At 40.3% G+C, this 16,898-nt stretch overlaps 1 protein-coding gene across 2 annotated transcripts in view; it reads right to left on the bottom strand.

Moving 5' to 3' along the window:
- Positions 1–16,898, bottom strand: part of LOC127658640 (exportin-4-like) — a 66,553-nt gene that overhangs the window by 11,212 nt on the left and 38,443 nt on the right. For both annotated transcript variants that reach the window (XM_052148021.1, XM_052148020.1), the window contains exons 9-21: positions 15,210–15,384; positions 14,792–14,968; positions 14,319–14,461; positions 14,092–14,237; positions 10,574–10,751; positions 7,109–7,268; positions 5,341–5,510; positions 2,682–2,856; positions 2,207–2,500; positions 1,813–1,993; positions 850–968; positions 534–664; positions 204–321 (exon numbers count right to left, since the gene is read on the bottom strand). In XM_052148021.1, coding sequence (XP_052003981.1) covers positions 204–321; positions 534–664; positions 850–968; positions 1,813–1,993; positions 2,207–2,500; positions 2,682–2,856; positions 5,341–5,510; positions 7,109–7,268; positions 10,574–10,751; positions 14,092–14,237; positions 14,319–14,461; positions 14,792–14,968; positions 15,210–15,384 — 2,167 coding nt within the window. The remainder of the gene's footprint in view (positions 1–203; positions 322–533; positions 665–849; positions 969–1,812; positions 1,994–2,206; positions 2,501–2,681; positions 2,857–5,340; positions 5,511–7,108; positions 7,269–10,573; positions 10,752–14,091; positions 14,238–14,318; positions 14,462–14,791; positions 14,969–15,209; positions 15,385–16,898) is intronic.

Raw genomic sequence — 16,898 nt, 5'->3', positions numbered from 1 at the left:
AAACTTCCACGGAAACATGCACCCTCCCGTTCTAAGAGACACGTGACAGATTTATATAAACATTGCTGCGACTGCAGCTGTTACTCTGTTATGAGTGGCAAAAGACATGGACAAAGCACATTTGGGTGCTAGTCTTTAGATATTAACATCAGCATTTAAAAAAAAAAAAATTGTTTGACCAGTAGTTTAGACATGTAACTCACCTTAAGGAAATGTCGTGTGGCAATAAAAAGGGGTGTGTCCTTGTCTTGTGTCTTGGCACATTGCTCAGCCAATGGGGACAGAGCCTCAAGACACAGCTGACTGATCTCTGAGCTCATCCTGCAGTGTGTGTCAAGGAAAACACTGGACAACTAAAATAATTTAATTAAAGACAAGATTCAATGAATTTAAAATCTTGAGGCAAAAAAACTATATGGAGGTCTAGGTGAAATTTTGTACAACATGCAAACATATTCTTCAAATTAATTAACTTGAAAACATAGTGAAAACACAAACTGTTGTCTGTATACACACACAGCGAGCAAGGATACGAAGTCATGCCCAGCTCCAAAGAGCACATTAGACTCTTGAAGAGCTCCTCTGGCAGCTGAGGGATCTTCTCTGGGAAAATCTCACAGATGAAGGTGATAAGCTTATAATACTGGTTACACAGAGAGGGGAACTGGGTACAAAGGACAGAGGAACAGAGCATTTCAAAATAGTAGCACAACTTTTACTCCAAGCATAAGCTAAAACACATGCTTTGTATTAACAAAGAGATCTTGCTGTTAAAAACTGACTTGAAAACTTCTAAATCAGGGATGTCTGAGCAGAATGCAGGACAAAAGCATTCAAGTCAAATCTTACCTTAAGTAAGTCCTGAGACATGAGGGGCAGCACAATATTGACACCAAACAGCACAACATCGGCAGCCGATACGGCCCGTCCAGCACCAGAACTCTGCTCTTGCCCGCGGAATACCTCATCTGCACACAAACACAATTAGTGTTTATCTCTCATAAAGAAGCCCTCTTTAATTACAACACATGTGCCGTGATGACTGATAGAGGGTGCATAATTTAAAGGTGCACTTAATAAGTTTTAGCTGGCTCTTACTCGTATCATCGATCTCAGTGGTCCTTGTGGTTATGGAGTCTATACTGACACATGTCATCCAGGATCCTGAAAGTTTTTTTTAACTAAATGCTGCCGTTTTATAACGAATATGTTTGTTTACCTTCGGTTTTGTAACTTTTAGTCTGATTATTTTTACGTGTCTCATAATAAATACATCCCTATAATGGCCATACTTTTATGAAATGCAGGACAATGACCGTGAAGCCATGACTTGCGAGGTCTTTTGCGGCTGAATATTGGTGTGTGCTTGCCATCTGATGTTGCACCATCATCTCTTTAATGCACAAATTGTATAAAGCTGTATAAAAGCTCCTTGATCACATCTGATTTTCCACAAGTCTTGAGTTATTTGTATATTGAATGTTCTTGGACAGATATTTTATAAATGTTTTTTCCACGGAACAATCCAAAAACACTTTAAACTGCAGTACATTGAAGAGATGGTAAGTCTATCCCTCACAGCCTCGTTGTCATTACCATTAAAAATCAAAGATGGCACTAGCGTGAATAAAATCTATGGCAGTACACTTGAGGGAGCGACTAGCTACATGAAAAATTTAACAGCTTTTATTGGTTTTCTGATATGACTGGAGTCTTTTTCTCATGTGAATGTAAAACACTTTCAACATATTCCTTTTTTAATGAGCAAAAACTTAGTGCAACTTTAAATGACACAAAATAACATGAACCTACCAGTGTCGCTGAAGTCAATGAACTCTTTGGAGAGCAAGTTGGTGAGCAGCTCCATGATGAGTAGAAGATCTTGGTACTGGTCCTCTTCTGCGGCAACGTCTAATCTCTTACGACCAAGATTGTTCTTTGAGTAGACCTGCAGCAGCGTCAAGCAAACCTCATACAGTTTCATTGACTTAGTCTGTGAAGAAAAAGGGGGAGTAATTTCAATGAGAAATCTAACTTAAAAATTGTAATTAGATGTAGCACATGAAATTTCAGATAAAGCACACAAAATTGTGAAGCTTTCTAGTACATTTAAAAAAAAAAGTATAGTATTTATAAGTGCTGATCGAGACTTGAAGTACATGCTTGTGTATGAGTGCATCTGTCCTCTTTTGACAATATGTCTCACCTCTCCCAGGTAGCAGATTTGTTTGTGTGCCACTTCCACAAACACCTCTATGATGAGGTTGACCGTTTCTGATGAGTTTCTATAGACCTCCATCAGGCCAATGCAACTGGACAGGAAGTCCATGAGAAAGCTGAAGAGAGATGCCACATTGTCTATCTGCGTTGCTTCAGCAATGCCGCACAGTGCCTCCAGTGTGGCCACGATTTCCTGCTTTACAGCCTGCTCTTGACAGATCTGAGCAAAGTTCTCCTGGTTAATGAGGTTGAGGAACCGCTGCTGGAGAGGGTGCAGCACCTGCGGCAGAGACACACAAAAATAGTGAAAGGAATTAACAAGGCGTAACAATGTTTCATTAACTGTTTTAAGCATGAAGCAGAAACCAAAAAAGGCCAATTTTTTTCCTCCCTGCTTTAATTTGTGCACTCAACAAAAAATCTTTAGTTAACAAATGTGTTTAAGCTAATGTTTTACGGACCTCAGCCCAGTATTGTTGTTTGGTATCAGAATCCATGTGAGCAAAGCCCCCCAGGACCAGGGCCTTCATCAGTGTCCGCTGGACAGTGCTGGACAGCATATGCAAGGGAGGACTGCGACTGGCAAACTGCTTGGCCAAGCTCCACCAGTTTTCACACTGAACAACGATGTTCGCCCTGAAGTACGGATAGATAAGAGTTTAATTTTCAAAAAAGAGACGACTAAGGTTTAGATCAAGGTGTGTGGTTTTTATTGCAGTAAACAGCTAAATGAATAGTTCATCCAAAATCGGTCACCATCAGGGGTTGAGCACCATTCACAATTCAATGAAGAATGCCAATTCAGTTCAAATTAAATTGCTGAATTTGGAGTGAACTAGAACTGAGGTAGCAAAAGGATATATAATTGCAATTTGAATTTAAGGAAGTAGAATTAAAATGGAATGAAATCCAAAAGAATTCATATGACTTTACTTTTGATTTTTCAGTATAACATGAAACATGTTATCATATTATTATATGCATAACAAATGGGGCATTTCCAGAAACATTATATAAAAATTAGCAGATCAAAATCATTCAGTAGATCATTTTTATCAATGCTGAAAAAACAAACAAAAAAAAGTTTTACTTTATTATTATAGTTTTCTGGGCTTAGCAACTTTATGGAATACAAGTAATGAATCTCAATGTAGAGTTTCTAATACAACTACACGGCAGCATGTTTATTATTTTTTTTTTTAAAGAGAGAAGTGATTTGTCTAACGTCTTGGACTAATGCAATTGTGTAGAGTGATTTTTGTTTTTATTTCAATTCAGTAAATTTCGACATCCTGTAATTCCAATTCCAATTGAGTGTGGCCAATTCAATTCAAATTCCAACTCATGAATTGAAAGGGGAGTTAATTCTAAAATTCAGAATTTTGCACAGCCCTGGTCACCATGAAAATCACCCTTGTGTAATTTCAAACATGTATGACATTCAACTGAGTTGCGGTTAGAGAACATGCAAGAACCAATAGACAGCAATAGAGCCCGCCCACTTATTCAGTCGTCTGGGTTCCAGAAGTATTTTCCCAATTTAATTATCCCATCACAAACAACACCACAAACTTTGTTTTTGAATCTGATTTGAAAATCAGATTCAAAGAAAAAGGTACAAGGTTGTTTACTGTCATGGATCTGTGTTTTCCCAGTTTTGTTTTCCTCTTCTCAATTTTAGTTTTTTCCAGTCATTTCAGCAGGTAACAAGGATGATTTCGAATACCTGGCCTTGATGGGGTTTGGCTTATTTAAGTGTCCACTCTCCGATTGTTCGAGGCACCATTATTTTAAAGCATCGCAGCATAAACTGCACCATCTTTTACCACGTACAGCTCTACTTTGCAGGCATGAATGAGCTGTCGTCGTTTGATATTGGTGTCTTGGAACTTGTTAAATTTTTCATCATAACAGTTTTCCCATAGTGTCATGCAATAAGTCATTTTCCACAATTTTTTTTTGGTTGGTCTCCCTTGTGGTTCACGGCTGCAATATATACCATCTTTCATGAGGGCATGGACTACAATCCTGTGAATTGCGAATTATTTTATTGAATAAAAAACTACTGAAATTTTCAGTATAAAACTATTGATTATAGGTTGTTGATTATGAGTATGGAAACAGTATATTTGAAGTTTATTGGAAAATACTACGTTATGTACAAACAGGAGTGGGCGGTCACTCTGAGGCACGTTTCACAGGCTTTGTTGGCAGCGGTTCTCTGATTGGTGAAGCTTTCTTTGCTGGACCATGGGTAATGCAGATGTTTACCATGAATTCTGCTGTCAAACACTATTTTTAACGCAGACGGATAGCTTCAACGGAAACATATGACGTCAATGAACAACCCCGGAGCTCAAGGTAGGTCTGTATTTAAAGGTTTAAGTTATCTTTGAATATCAATTCATCTATGGGATAAATTAATGGATTATTTTTACTTCCAGAACTTGACTGTTTTGCTCTATACCGACACTAACATCAAACCTTGCATTTGTTTTCACATGGCAAGGTTAAATAAGCAGAAACATGCATGAGATCTGAGGCCTATGGCGAAGTGCAAGATTTTCTGTATATAGTGACACACATTTTTATTTCTTCAGAAGAATTTTCTATACAGCCCATGAGCAATTTTATTACTTTTATGGTGCTTCTTTGATTCTTTTGGAGTTTGACAACCCTCGGTCACTTTTCAAATGGAAGAGCACCATGAACACTCATCAAAAAATCTCCTTTAGTACACCACAAAAGACATTGCTACAGGTTATGGAACACCATGAGGTTAAGTAAATGATAACAGAAACTATTTAATGTAAATATATTTCTACGTAAAAAGGTTTGCACTGATGAAGCACATATCAATTTACTTTGCCAAGTTTCAAAATGTTCTAAATCACTTTCAAACACAATGCAATAATTCCACTAGCAGATGAGCACATTAACTACATTTGGTCTTTTATCAACTAGGTCATCCTGAAGACATCATCACAAAGCACTCACTCCCTTGTTCTTGTCAGTGAGCAGCTGTCCTGTGCAGCTTCTGGCTAATTAGTCACATATTTTGCCCTCATTGATCCCTACATAAGCACTACTGCATCCATATATTCACATTCAGACACAAACCTCTCTCTCTTCTCCACCAGAGTCACCAGCAGCTCCACCGTGTCGTTAGCCAGCTCTGGCTCAGAGCTCCATACCGACAGATTATTGATCACCTTCTCCAACAGATATCCCACAATCCACTGCGCCCCCTCTGTGTCTGCCCCAAATGCTGTGATGAGGGGCACACTGATCTGCAAAATACAGACAGAGAGGAGAAACACAGAGAAGAGACAGAAGCCATAAAATGTCATGTAAATAATGTCTAGGCCGCATGCCAGGTTTTCATACATGGTTTTTGAACACAACCAAAAGAGCTCTCTCAAAAGGCTTCAATCAGACATATTTGCCAGCTCACATTTGACACACTGACCAACTTAAATTTACAGGGTTCATAAACTTCATTACTCTCTCCATGACCGTTTCAGTTGTCTACTTATTGGAGGAGGATGTTTAAAAATCATTTAAATTTGGCCCGATTTGCCACTGAACCATTCAGACCTATTTGTGACTAATCAGTGTTTGACTGATTAATTGAAAAGAACAACACACTCACATATATCAGTAATCACAGTGGCTTGCAAGTACATTTTAAGTCAAATTAAAATTTGAATATTCATTGAATTTTTAAAAAAATGCACATTCAAATGCTAAAATTAATTTTGGATTACATTACATTTGTTCAATGCTTTGATCTAATGTGACTTACATAATGAGGAAGGATACAACATACTGTAATCGATTCATCTCGAGACAGTAAAACCACGCTTTCACTACACAAATTTTGGTCTGATTTTGCTGTCGCGGGTCTTCAGAGTTCTGCGACAAAAACGACGGATCACTGCCAAATTGGTGCTCGATACGGTGGGTAATGCTCATCATAAGAGCAGTTCAGCCATGTGATCTGAGCCAGTCTTGAGTAGTCACAGACATTGGGATATTTTCATGCCATGCTTGATATTATCGCCACATGATCTTGTACTGTGAGCGATGCAACAAGGACCAACTGCTCCAGCCAATCACATCTTAACATGCATCTTTATGTACAAGAATGTAACATAATTATGTTTTATTATAATAAATGAACAAGAATTTTTAACAAATTAATATATAGTCTGTAAACTTTTGACATTACTGCTCTTTTATTTACCGTTTATTTAACAGATAGCTTCTTCCTAGCTTATTTCCCAACATTGTTGCTAGCATATTTTCTTTTTTAATTTCTTCTCGTTTTTCAGATAAAATCAGTTAGAAGACAACTTTTGGACAGCAAGCTGATCGTAACCATTTCTTTCTGATAAAATCTCACGATCGCTCATTTCTCGTGTGATTTGAGAATTGTTTTTTAAAAGTAGTGCTCCAGCACAAGGGCGAGATGCAGCGCAATGGTAAAAAATGTCCTTCGGACACATGCTTGAATATAAAAAAACAGCTACATTCGAAGTGAACGGCCCTAAGGTGGAGGTTGTGTCTTGACAATGTGTTGCTCTCTTATCAGCATCTCACTGCATAAGCATTAGGTATGTACAAACAACTGTATTTAATGAAAAACACAGTGGTACCAACAATTTTATATAATATTTCAGTGAAAAATTTTATTTTAGTTTTTCACCCTGTTGACAGCCCTATTACATTTTGCTCTACCCAAGAACAATATTAAGCCTTTGAAATATTTTAAAGCATAGCACAGAAATTGAAGAAAATTTCCTTGACTTTTTTTCCCTCAACTTTTCTCCCTAATTTTGAATGCCCAGATCCCAATGCCCTCTATGTCCTCGTGGTGGCAACTCACTTGGCCATAGAGCTTCTCGTCCACCAGTAGATATGTCTTGGCCCAGCGTCGAAGAAACCAAACAATGTCTTTGCCCATCTGAGGACTAAGCAGCTCAGTCAGGCTTGCTCGTGTAGCCCGAGATTCTACCTCGGATGTTCTTAGTACTGCCGATAACAACCTATGACAGAGAGAGGTACAGATAATGAAGTGTAAAATCTAGCTAAAAATAAAAGGAGGCAATTTCCTGCCAATAGCACAATTTAAAAAAATTATTTATATGAAAATTAAGGGAGAAGCAAATCAAGGATTAGGAATGGCAGAGTAGATGGAAAAGAGTTTATGGCAGTTCTGTCTATATTAACCAAGACTCAACAAAAGCCCACAATAACAAATGCTATTATTCTTTCACACCACCACACTGGAAATAAGAGGATACAAAAAAGGGATTACAGCAGCATACTATCCTGGAAGACAGATATTCCACACTGCCTTCTGAGTGCATCACACTTACATTTTTCACATTGTTTATAAAGATAAAATCCCACTGACATTTCAGCATTGCAGGTTTGGTGCCTGTTATTTGGAAACACAATCGCCTGGCCCACTGTCTTTCCAAATCCTCTATAGTCTGCTCAGATATCCCAACCCATCATCAACCTAATGCCTCTCCAAATCCTTTAACCTCCATACTGCCCATCCAAATTCTCCATCCCTCCCCTATCCACCAGCCCAGCATCCTTCACCTCTATCCCATTCCACAGTTTTGGAATAGCACCATTCATTCACTCCAAATCATTACAGACTTATTTCTGCAGACAAAACCACTAGGTCTCTATAGAACCCTAGGTTCTGTAACAGCATAAACAGTTTCTACAAATTACTCTTTGTTGGATGATGGATCATTACAATTACACTAGTTATCAAGTTCCCAGTCTGTGTACCATTCCCACCAGAATAGAATAAGATCAAATATCCACTTGAAAATGTCAGGGAAAAACACTTGAGTGACAAAAACCTGTGTGTGTGTGTGTGTGTGTGTGTGTGTGTGTGTGTGTGTGTGTGTGTCTTTCCATAACATATGCCCTCCCTTCTTTTTTCATGATCTTCAAAAGTTCGACCACCCGTGAGCATAAAAAAAAATGACAACATGATCTCATGCCAGTCAGAATCAGCCTCAAATCCAATAATGAGAGTGCAGTCCCTGGAAAACAATAGCTTAAAATAGAAACTAAAATCAAGGTTTATCAAGTTGGAAATAGATTCAGAACTCACACACTCAGTTTGGTCCCTTAGCTTTCCCTACTGACCCTGGCTCTGAGCAGCACCTGGTCTGGCTCTAATAGAATAATGTGTGGGGAGTGGTGCTGGAGAATTGGCTGGCGCCAGGGCTGGGGCCACTCGAGGGCTGCTGTTCGCGTGGCAGGCCTATCTGGGAGCATGCCAGGGCATTCCCCACTGGGCAATTGAACTGCCAGCACCGGAGGCAGATCAAACACCCAGTGCTACACCACGCCTGGTCTCTCAGGCAGCATTTCTGAGAGGTGTAGGGCCTTGCCCAATCAAAATGGCAGTGGAGACCGCATGGCCCTTTGTTCTATGATCATTTACATTTATGCATTTGGCAGACGCTTTTTATCCAAAAAGACTTACAGTGCCCTTATTACAGGGACAATCCCCCTCAGAGCAACCTGGAGTTAAGTGCCTTGCTCAATGGACACAATGGTGGTGGCTGTGGGTATCGAACAGACAACCTTCTGCTTAACAGTTCAGTGCTTTAGCCCACTAAGCCACCACCACTCCATGATCAATGGTGAGAAATTGAACTATTGTTTCCCAGTGTGCTTCACAGCTGGATGGGAAGTCCCACCCATGGACCCAATCTCACACACCATTGGTCAAAAGAGGCCCATGACGTCATCTTGTCAACAAAACGTTTTCTATCAACGTTGACCATCGCCTGCATTTCTCTCAGTTACCGGACCCGAGGAACAAAGCAGAGACACGTCTTTTCGCTGACGAGTGTAAGACAAAGGACCAATTCCAGATAGTTTTCTCCTGACCGCTCAATGCAGCAGTAATTCAATCGGACAAACCTGCTGGAATCACACAGGATTTCCCAAGTAAGGCTTGATATCTTGGCAGATTTAGTTTAGAAACTGACTTTTCTTGTACAACTAAATCGTATATTTGATGCTGAATGTTTGATGTTTTGAGTATAATCTTGTATGTTTAACTCTGATCGCTGTTTTGATTTGTGAGATCATCAATTTTGGGTGAAATGTTGTTTATTGAGTGATAAGAACTAGCAATTCAGTCGTGCTGTTACCAACGTTTATTCTCCTTTAAATTTCATGCACCCCTGTTTGTTCGCTCTGTCTCGCTCTCTCTCACACACTGAAATTCACAGAGTGAGCAGCACTGCAGTTTATGTCCGACTCAGGCTGGTGTTTTCAAATTCTCCCGCCTGTTTTGTCAGTTCCTTTGTAGTGTTGTCAAAAATACCGGTACCCCGGTACCAAGTCGGTACTCAAACAAAAAATTATTTACGATACCAGAATTTCTGAAGGTACCGGGGTACAGAGTATCGGGTCTACCCGGTACCCATGCAGAGTCGGGAACTTTCGAATGCTCACAACAAGCAAAAGATTGCGGCAAGCAAAGCTGCTGCGGAGCCTCAACTGAATCTTGTCAAAATGAAAAGTGGAAAAAGCCAGGTAATTTGAGGCTGATGTAAAGGGAAACATCATAGATCAGCAAAAACCTTTTTGTATACACTGCTTTCGCAATTTTCTGACGAAAGGAGGGAACACATCAAACCCAAACCCATAAAGCACATGAAAGACAAGACACCCGGATTTATTCAAACAACTAAAGCAGGTGAGTTTAAACTTTCACAGTTTATTTTATGTAGATACCAAAGTATTAGGGAATGATTAAAAAAAAAAAAAAGTACATTCAGAAGAACGTTGTGGAATAAGCGGAGGCGGAGCTCTTTAAAGGAAACATCCCAGCGTTACATCTTAAATGCAGTCAAATGTAATGCGTTATTGCTTTATTAAAGTTCAAATAATACAGAAGCAGATCATGTTAATAACTATAAACTCAGAAACTGCCATTTCTCTGTGTGGTCGGTGCCTCTTCTATGAGTTGCGCGAATGTCCCAATCTAAGGGGGAGAGATTGAAACTGCTCCCGGCTGAGAGAGACTCTGCCTCGGGGAACTCATCCCTCACGCGCGCACACTTAATGCAGCTAGATTAGAACTTATTTAATCATAATATCTATATATGATATCTTATCATGAAGAAAAATGGCAAAATGCAGCTTTATTAATAAGAGAGCACTTTGCACATTAGTTTGGAAATTTGTTTTATTCATTCTATTGTATGCTTGTTTATTTATACACTTTCCTTGCATCCTAAGTGGGAGGAGCTACAATGCAAAAATGAGAAGTACCCAGAATGCTACTGTGAGGTTCCTTTACCTGATAACTGAGTCTGTCCTGTTGCATCCTGGGATGGAGGTGGCCTTTTCTCCAGGAGAGCCAAGGAGCTGCAGTGTAGTGTTAATATCCACATCTGTGGAGTGTTTGATAGAGTACTCCATAACTTCTGAAGGTATTAATGGTGTCTCACCCTGAGGGTCATCAGCCAAGAGATAGCCTAATAAAACAAATCAAATCACTTTATTGTCACACGACCAAGTGCAGCAGTGGGTGAAAATCTTCTGTGCAGTTCCGAGCAACATAGCAGTCATGACAGTGAAGAGACATATACCAATTACAATAAACATCAGCTTTACGCAACACAATTTACATATCAAATGTACACACACTTACACAACACAATAATTTACAATGTACAGTAACCAATACACACAATATAGAATACACATAATATAGAATACACATACATTTTTATTTTTATTAAGTATATATATTAAAAAAAAATATACAGTAGGTTGTACTGTAAAGAGAATATATATTTATGATAGTCCAGTGTAAGATTAATAAAGTGCAGTGCTGATGTACATTGATCATGAGAGATTGCTTGTGGGAAGCTGTCAGGTAGTCAGCTGGTGCGGATCCTGATGCTGCGATACCGCCTGCCTGATGGTAGCAGTGAGAGCAGCCCATGGATCTGGTGGCTCTGATGATCCTCCAAGATTTTTTCACACACCGCCTTGTATGTGTGTCCTGGAGGAAGGGAAGCTCACCTCCGATGATGTGTCTGGCAGTTCGCACCACACTTTGCAGGGCTTTGCGGTTGAGGGCAGTGTTATTGCCGTACCAGGCGGTGACGCAGCCAGTCATGATGCACTCTACAGTGCTGGAGTAGAACCGTATGAGGATGTGGTGGTTCATTCCAAACTTCCTCAGCCGTCTCAGGAAGAAGAGGCACTAGTGAGCCTTCTTCACAATGGCCTCAGTGTGGAGGGACCATGTGAGTTCCTCACTAATGTGGACACAGAGGAACACTGGTGCTCCATTAATGGTGGTGGGGCTGTGATCTCTGTCTTTCCTCCTGAAGTCCATTACAAGCTCCTTGGTCTTACTGACACTGAGGGAGAGGTTGTGCTCCTGACACCAGCGTATCAGAGTGTCTGCAGTGTTGAGGGTCAGTGATGAGATGTTGCTGCATATTCTAACCACCTGAAGTCTGCCTGACAGGAAGTCCAGTATCCAGCTGCACAGCGAGCTGTTTAGGCCCAGAGCACGGAGTTTCACATCATACAACTACAAAACGTCCTAAACGTTTTAGGGATGGGCACAAGTTCTTGAGAAGCAATAACCAAGTATACTCCATTTATGCTATGCAGGGGGTTGGTGCATGCGCACACCGACTGCTATGAGATGCCGGACAATTTCTCTTCAGGAGTTTAGACCCATAAAGATGGGACCAGGGTAGCTCAGCTAGTATTGATGCTGACTTCCTACCCTGGAGTAGTGAGTTCGAATCCAGGGTGTGCTGAGGGACTCCAGCCAGGTCTCCTAAGCAAACAAATTGGCCCAGTTGCTAGGGAGAGTAGGTTCACATGGGGTAACCTCCTTGTGGTGCGTGGTGAGTTGTGTGTGGATGCCACGGAGAATAGTGTGGGCCTCCACATGTGCTACGTCTCCAAAGGTAACACGCTCAACAAGCCACATGATAGGATGTGCGGATTGACTGTCTAAGACATGGAAGCAACAGAGATTCGTCCTCCGCCACCCAGACTGAGGCAAGTCACTACACCACCACGAGGACTTGGAGCGTATTGGGAATTCCATATTGGGGAGAAAAAAAGACCCATATTGATGTCTTTATTGTCCTTCAGACTCGAGTTATACAAATGCAGGAATCTCCTGACCTTCTCACACACGTGCTCTTGACGTTCATATCCACTGTTGTTGTTTTTTTACTTTTGTCTCCTGTTATTTACCGGAGATTACATCATCTTCTAGCATTTCTTCATAACAGCAATGGCTCAAATGTGAGTATTGCCACCTTGTGGATCCACTAATTTGTGCAAATAATTCCAAGTGCATGCACATTCTGCACGGTTAGAAAAATCGGGCCGCATGCATTCAGTGCGTGCACTTGACTGATGATGAGATTTGCGTCACACATCCTGTACTGTATGACCGAAGTATACTTTAGGCTTAAGTTGGAAATCCAGTAACAACTATACACAAATGTGTCAAAGACAGGCCTTATTTTTAATTTGGAGATTACGTCATGATTTTCGGCAGCCCCATGCGATCTGATTCATCACAGCATCTAGCTCCAACAAAGCACAATGTGACTTACATTTACAGTTATGCATTTGGCAGACGCTTTTTATACAAAGCGACTTACAGAGCCCTTATTACAGGGACAATCCCCCCCCCCGGAGCAACCTGGAGTTAAGTGCCTTGCTCAAGGACACAATGGTGGTGGCTCTGGGGATCAAATCAGTGACCTTCTGATTACCAGATTACCAGTTATGTGCTTTAGACCACTACACCACCACCACTCAGACTTTCTTTCAGGGCAGAGATAGTGCTCTACCAGAGGTTGCGCTAGAAAAAATATGTCAATCACTCAGACTGAGTAGTAAAATTTCCACTATGGTCTGTTTTTTCTCTTCTTATTGGTTTTCTTTTTGCCAGTAAGCACTAGGGATGCATTCAGGGGCACTGTGTCCATTATAAGAGATTGCAGCCAGCCGTATAAGCAGAAGCATCTGCCAACCAGTCACTTCGGCAGTAAACTGATCTGTATTCTACCACGGACAGTGCCATTTGCTTATCATCAAGGACTACTGGCCGTAAAAAAAAGTCTGGTTTATTTTTATTCTTTTTTTCCCCCCTCCCCAATATGGAATGCCCAAATCCAAATGTGCTCCAAGTCCTCATGGTAGCGTAGTGACGTCAATCCGGGTGGCGGAGGACGAATCTCAGTTGCCTCCACGTCTGAGACCATCAATTTGTGCATCTTATAATGTGGCTTGTTGAGCATATTACCATGGAGACTTAGCGTGTGTGGAGGCCGCAGCATCCGCAGCATCCACGCACAACTCACCACGCGCCCCACCGAGAGCGAGAACCACACATTATAGTGACCATGAGGAGGTTACCCCATGTGACTCTACCCTACCCAGCAACTGGGCCAATTTGGTTGCTTAGGAGACCTGGCTGGAGTCACTCAGCACGCCCAGGATTCAAATTCACAACTCCAGGGGTGGTAGTCAGCTTCAATACTCGCTGCGCTATCCAGGCCCCCGTTTATTGTTATTCTTAAACATTGCAGAGCAAAGAAAAAAACGAAACAAGGTTCCTTCAGGAAATGCAGTGAAATATTTAACATGCATCGAAGCAGACATATGACAAATGACAGGAAGTTACAACAGAAGCAACAGTAACTTAAAAATCATACAATTCTAGAATGCGCACACAGATGGTATATCTGACATATTACTATAACCAGGATGAATTTTCATCTTCATATCCAGCATAACTTTTAGTCTGCTAAGAATTACACAGACCTGAGACTAATATTATCCAATGAATGTCTTCGTAAAGGTCATCTAGAACTTTCCGTTCCACGCTGCCTGGATCTGAGGAGGCCATGAGGTGCTGTTGGTGGCTTTGGAGTTGCCCGTGAAGCCTTGTGACTCGGTCCTCCAACAAACTAAAGATGGAGCAGAAATGTAAGGTTCACAAGTAGTCGTTTATTACAGTGGTTTCTCTGAAATGAGGTGCGTGTTCATACCCCGTGAGTAGAGGTATACAGTGGTCTGCAGCGATGCGCCCCAACATGCTGATGCTAGCCAGCTGATCTGAGAACAGCTCTCTGTCATCCTCCTGTAACTCATTAATTTCTTCTTCTTCACGAGAAGCCACACCATTTGCGGTCTAAAAAGGCAAATCATATATATGACCAAACACATGTGCTAGAGAAGATTTTTGTTAATTTGGCAGTGGATTCTTGAAGGAAAACCTTTTTAGACTTGTTGTACTTCATGCTTTTCCATTTTAATTATGAAAAGAAGACCAGAATTATATATTTCTTTACAAGAACAGCACAAATGCGTATTTGGAAAAGTTAATTTTGAAAGACTGTATAAGGACAAGTTTTGACCATGTTAAAATTGATTTAGCATGCAGAGAAAGATGGGTGAATGTGTTTACAGCATAATAAAATATGCTTTGGATATGAAGACAGATAAATGCAGTTGTGCTGACCAGGTTTCTTGTGCCGTCGGGTGCTGCGAGGTGACACTGGATGTAGGAGTTGAAGACCTGCACTGCCGGTTGGATGAAGCAGCCCCGGGGGAAGTGCTCGTCCTCCTGGACCAGCGTCAGCCAGGACTCCAACAGCTTATCATATGCTTCCATGTACACCATGTCATCCTTATCCAACTATTGACAGAGATGGATTATGCTCTAAATTTATCAACTCACAGGAAACTTATAAAAGGGCAGCAATTAGCATATAGCAACAGAATTAATTCTTTAATTTTCCTTTGTAATACCTAATGTTTTAAAAACACATCTAAAATGTCACCTTCTGTGGACACAGAGCTGTTATCTACAGTAGTCCACAGTGCTCTGCAAAGTGTAACAATCATTGTGTCTAATATGGTACAAATGCAGTACTCACCACCTCCTCCAGGGCAGCGCTGCGACCAAAGGAACACGTGAGCAGTGTGAGGCAGTTAATGAAAGAGGCAAAGAGCTCGTTTGGGAGCGCTGTCAAAATGCTTCGGGGAAATGTGCTGATTAGGTTACTGATGATGTTTGAGATCCCCACAGCCTCAGAGTCTTCAATCTCAATCCTGTAAGAAGGCAATAACGAAGATGGTGAGGAACAGGTGGGGACTGCAATGTTACAAAATAAAACTTTATTACTTTAATAATTTACAGTGGCATACCAATTTCTGACTTAATTGTCACTTATGGTGGTTAAACAAACATCAATGTAGTCTCAACCAACCTCAATCATTGTTCTTTAAAAGTTGGACTTTTAGACGGTAACACTTTATAATAAGGTTCCATTTGTTAATAACATCAGTTAACATGAACTAACAATGCACATTACTTTTACAGCTTTTATTAATCTAAATGTTAATTTCAACATATACTAATACATTTCTCAATTCAAAAGTTGTGTTTGTTAAGAGTAAATGCATTATAAACTAATTTTAAAACTTAAAAATAATAAATTGTATTTTTATAAACTAATATTAATAAATGCTGTAAACAATATATTGTTAACGGTTTGTTCATGATACCTAATGCATTTACTATTATTAACAAATAGAACCCTATTACAAAGTGTTACCAAAAAGACAATTCAAAAAGTGGCTTTAGTATGCAATTTTTGTTTATTCACATATTATTGAACTTCTGTCATCTGCCTATCATTGGCCTACAGTTCACGCAATCCATTTTGCAATTGAATTTGTCAATCAGTCCGAGATATATTTATTAAGAGTACTTTTCTAAGGACGCATCAATGCACAGCTGCGTTAGACACATTTGGTGCGCATCATTTCCATTGCGTCATAAGAATACCGTTTTCAGGTCGCTGTGTCAAGTTAAACATAGTTTGAAGCTTCGAAAACACATCTTGAGATCCCTGTGTTCATATTTGCGCTTCATCAAGCTGTGTTTGAACGCAATTCTCAATCTCCTCTCGTGTTGCCTGCTGTGGTGAGTGTGGTTTCTTTTCTTTGTAAGCGCATTGCCCAAACAGTTTCGATTACTGCCCCCTGGAGAAAACAGGTGGTAATTCAATTCAAGGAGGTTTTTTGGTCAAATTAATCGCACTGAATTAACGTGTCAGCCCTAGTTATTACTATACGTTACATGAATTGATGGAGGGATTTCTGCACAGAGCGTCAAAGAATGTCAAAATATTTATTTAATATTAAGCGACTCAAAAGTATACAAGTAATAATAGTATTATCATAATAAAAATAATATGTACCTAAACACAACAAAAGTTGACTCATTTTAATGCAAACAAATATTTTTCAATCCATGAATGAAATTATTTTGCACAAATTAATGCATTTTCTTAATAATATAGCATACTAGCACTTGGCTGTGTACTCGCAGAACTATGCAGAAACACACTATCGCAGAACTATAAATGCAAACCACCGCATTGGCCACTAAGCAGAGCCTATGTCGTAGGTACGACGCAGTATAAATCGGCCTTAAGTGCTGAAAGACTCAGGTCTGCCTTTCCTTACACTACCTACTGCAGCTCTAACCCATATCAGATGGATTTAAATTGTAAGCAGAAGAGTTCAATTATGGCAGATTGGCGGACCTGCCGCATGGT

Source organism: Xyrauchen texanus, chromosome 18 (genome assembly GCF_025860055.1).
Source record: "Xyrauchen texanus isolate HMW12.3.18 chromosome 18, RBS_HiC_50CHRs, whole genome shotgun sequence".
Taxonomy (NCBI): Eukaryota; Metazoa; Chordata; class Actinopteri; order Cypriniformes; family Catostomidae; genus Xyrauchen; species Xyrauchen texanus.
This window is presented reverse-complemented; position numbering and strand designations above follow the sequence as displayed.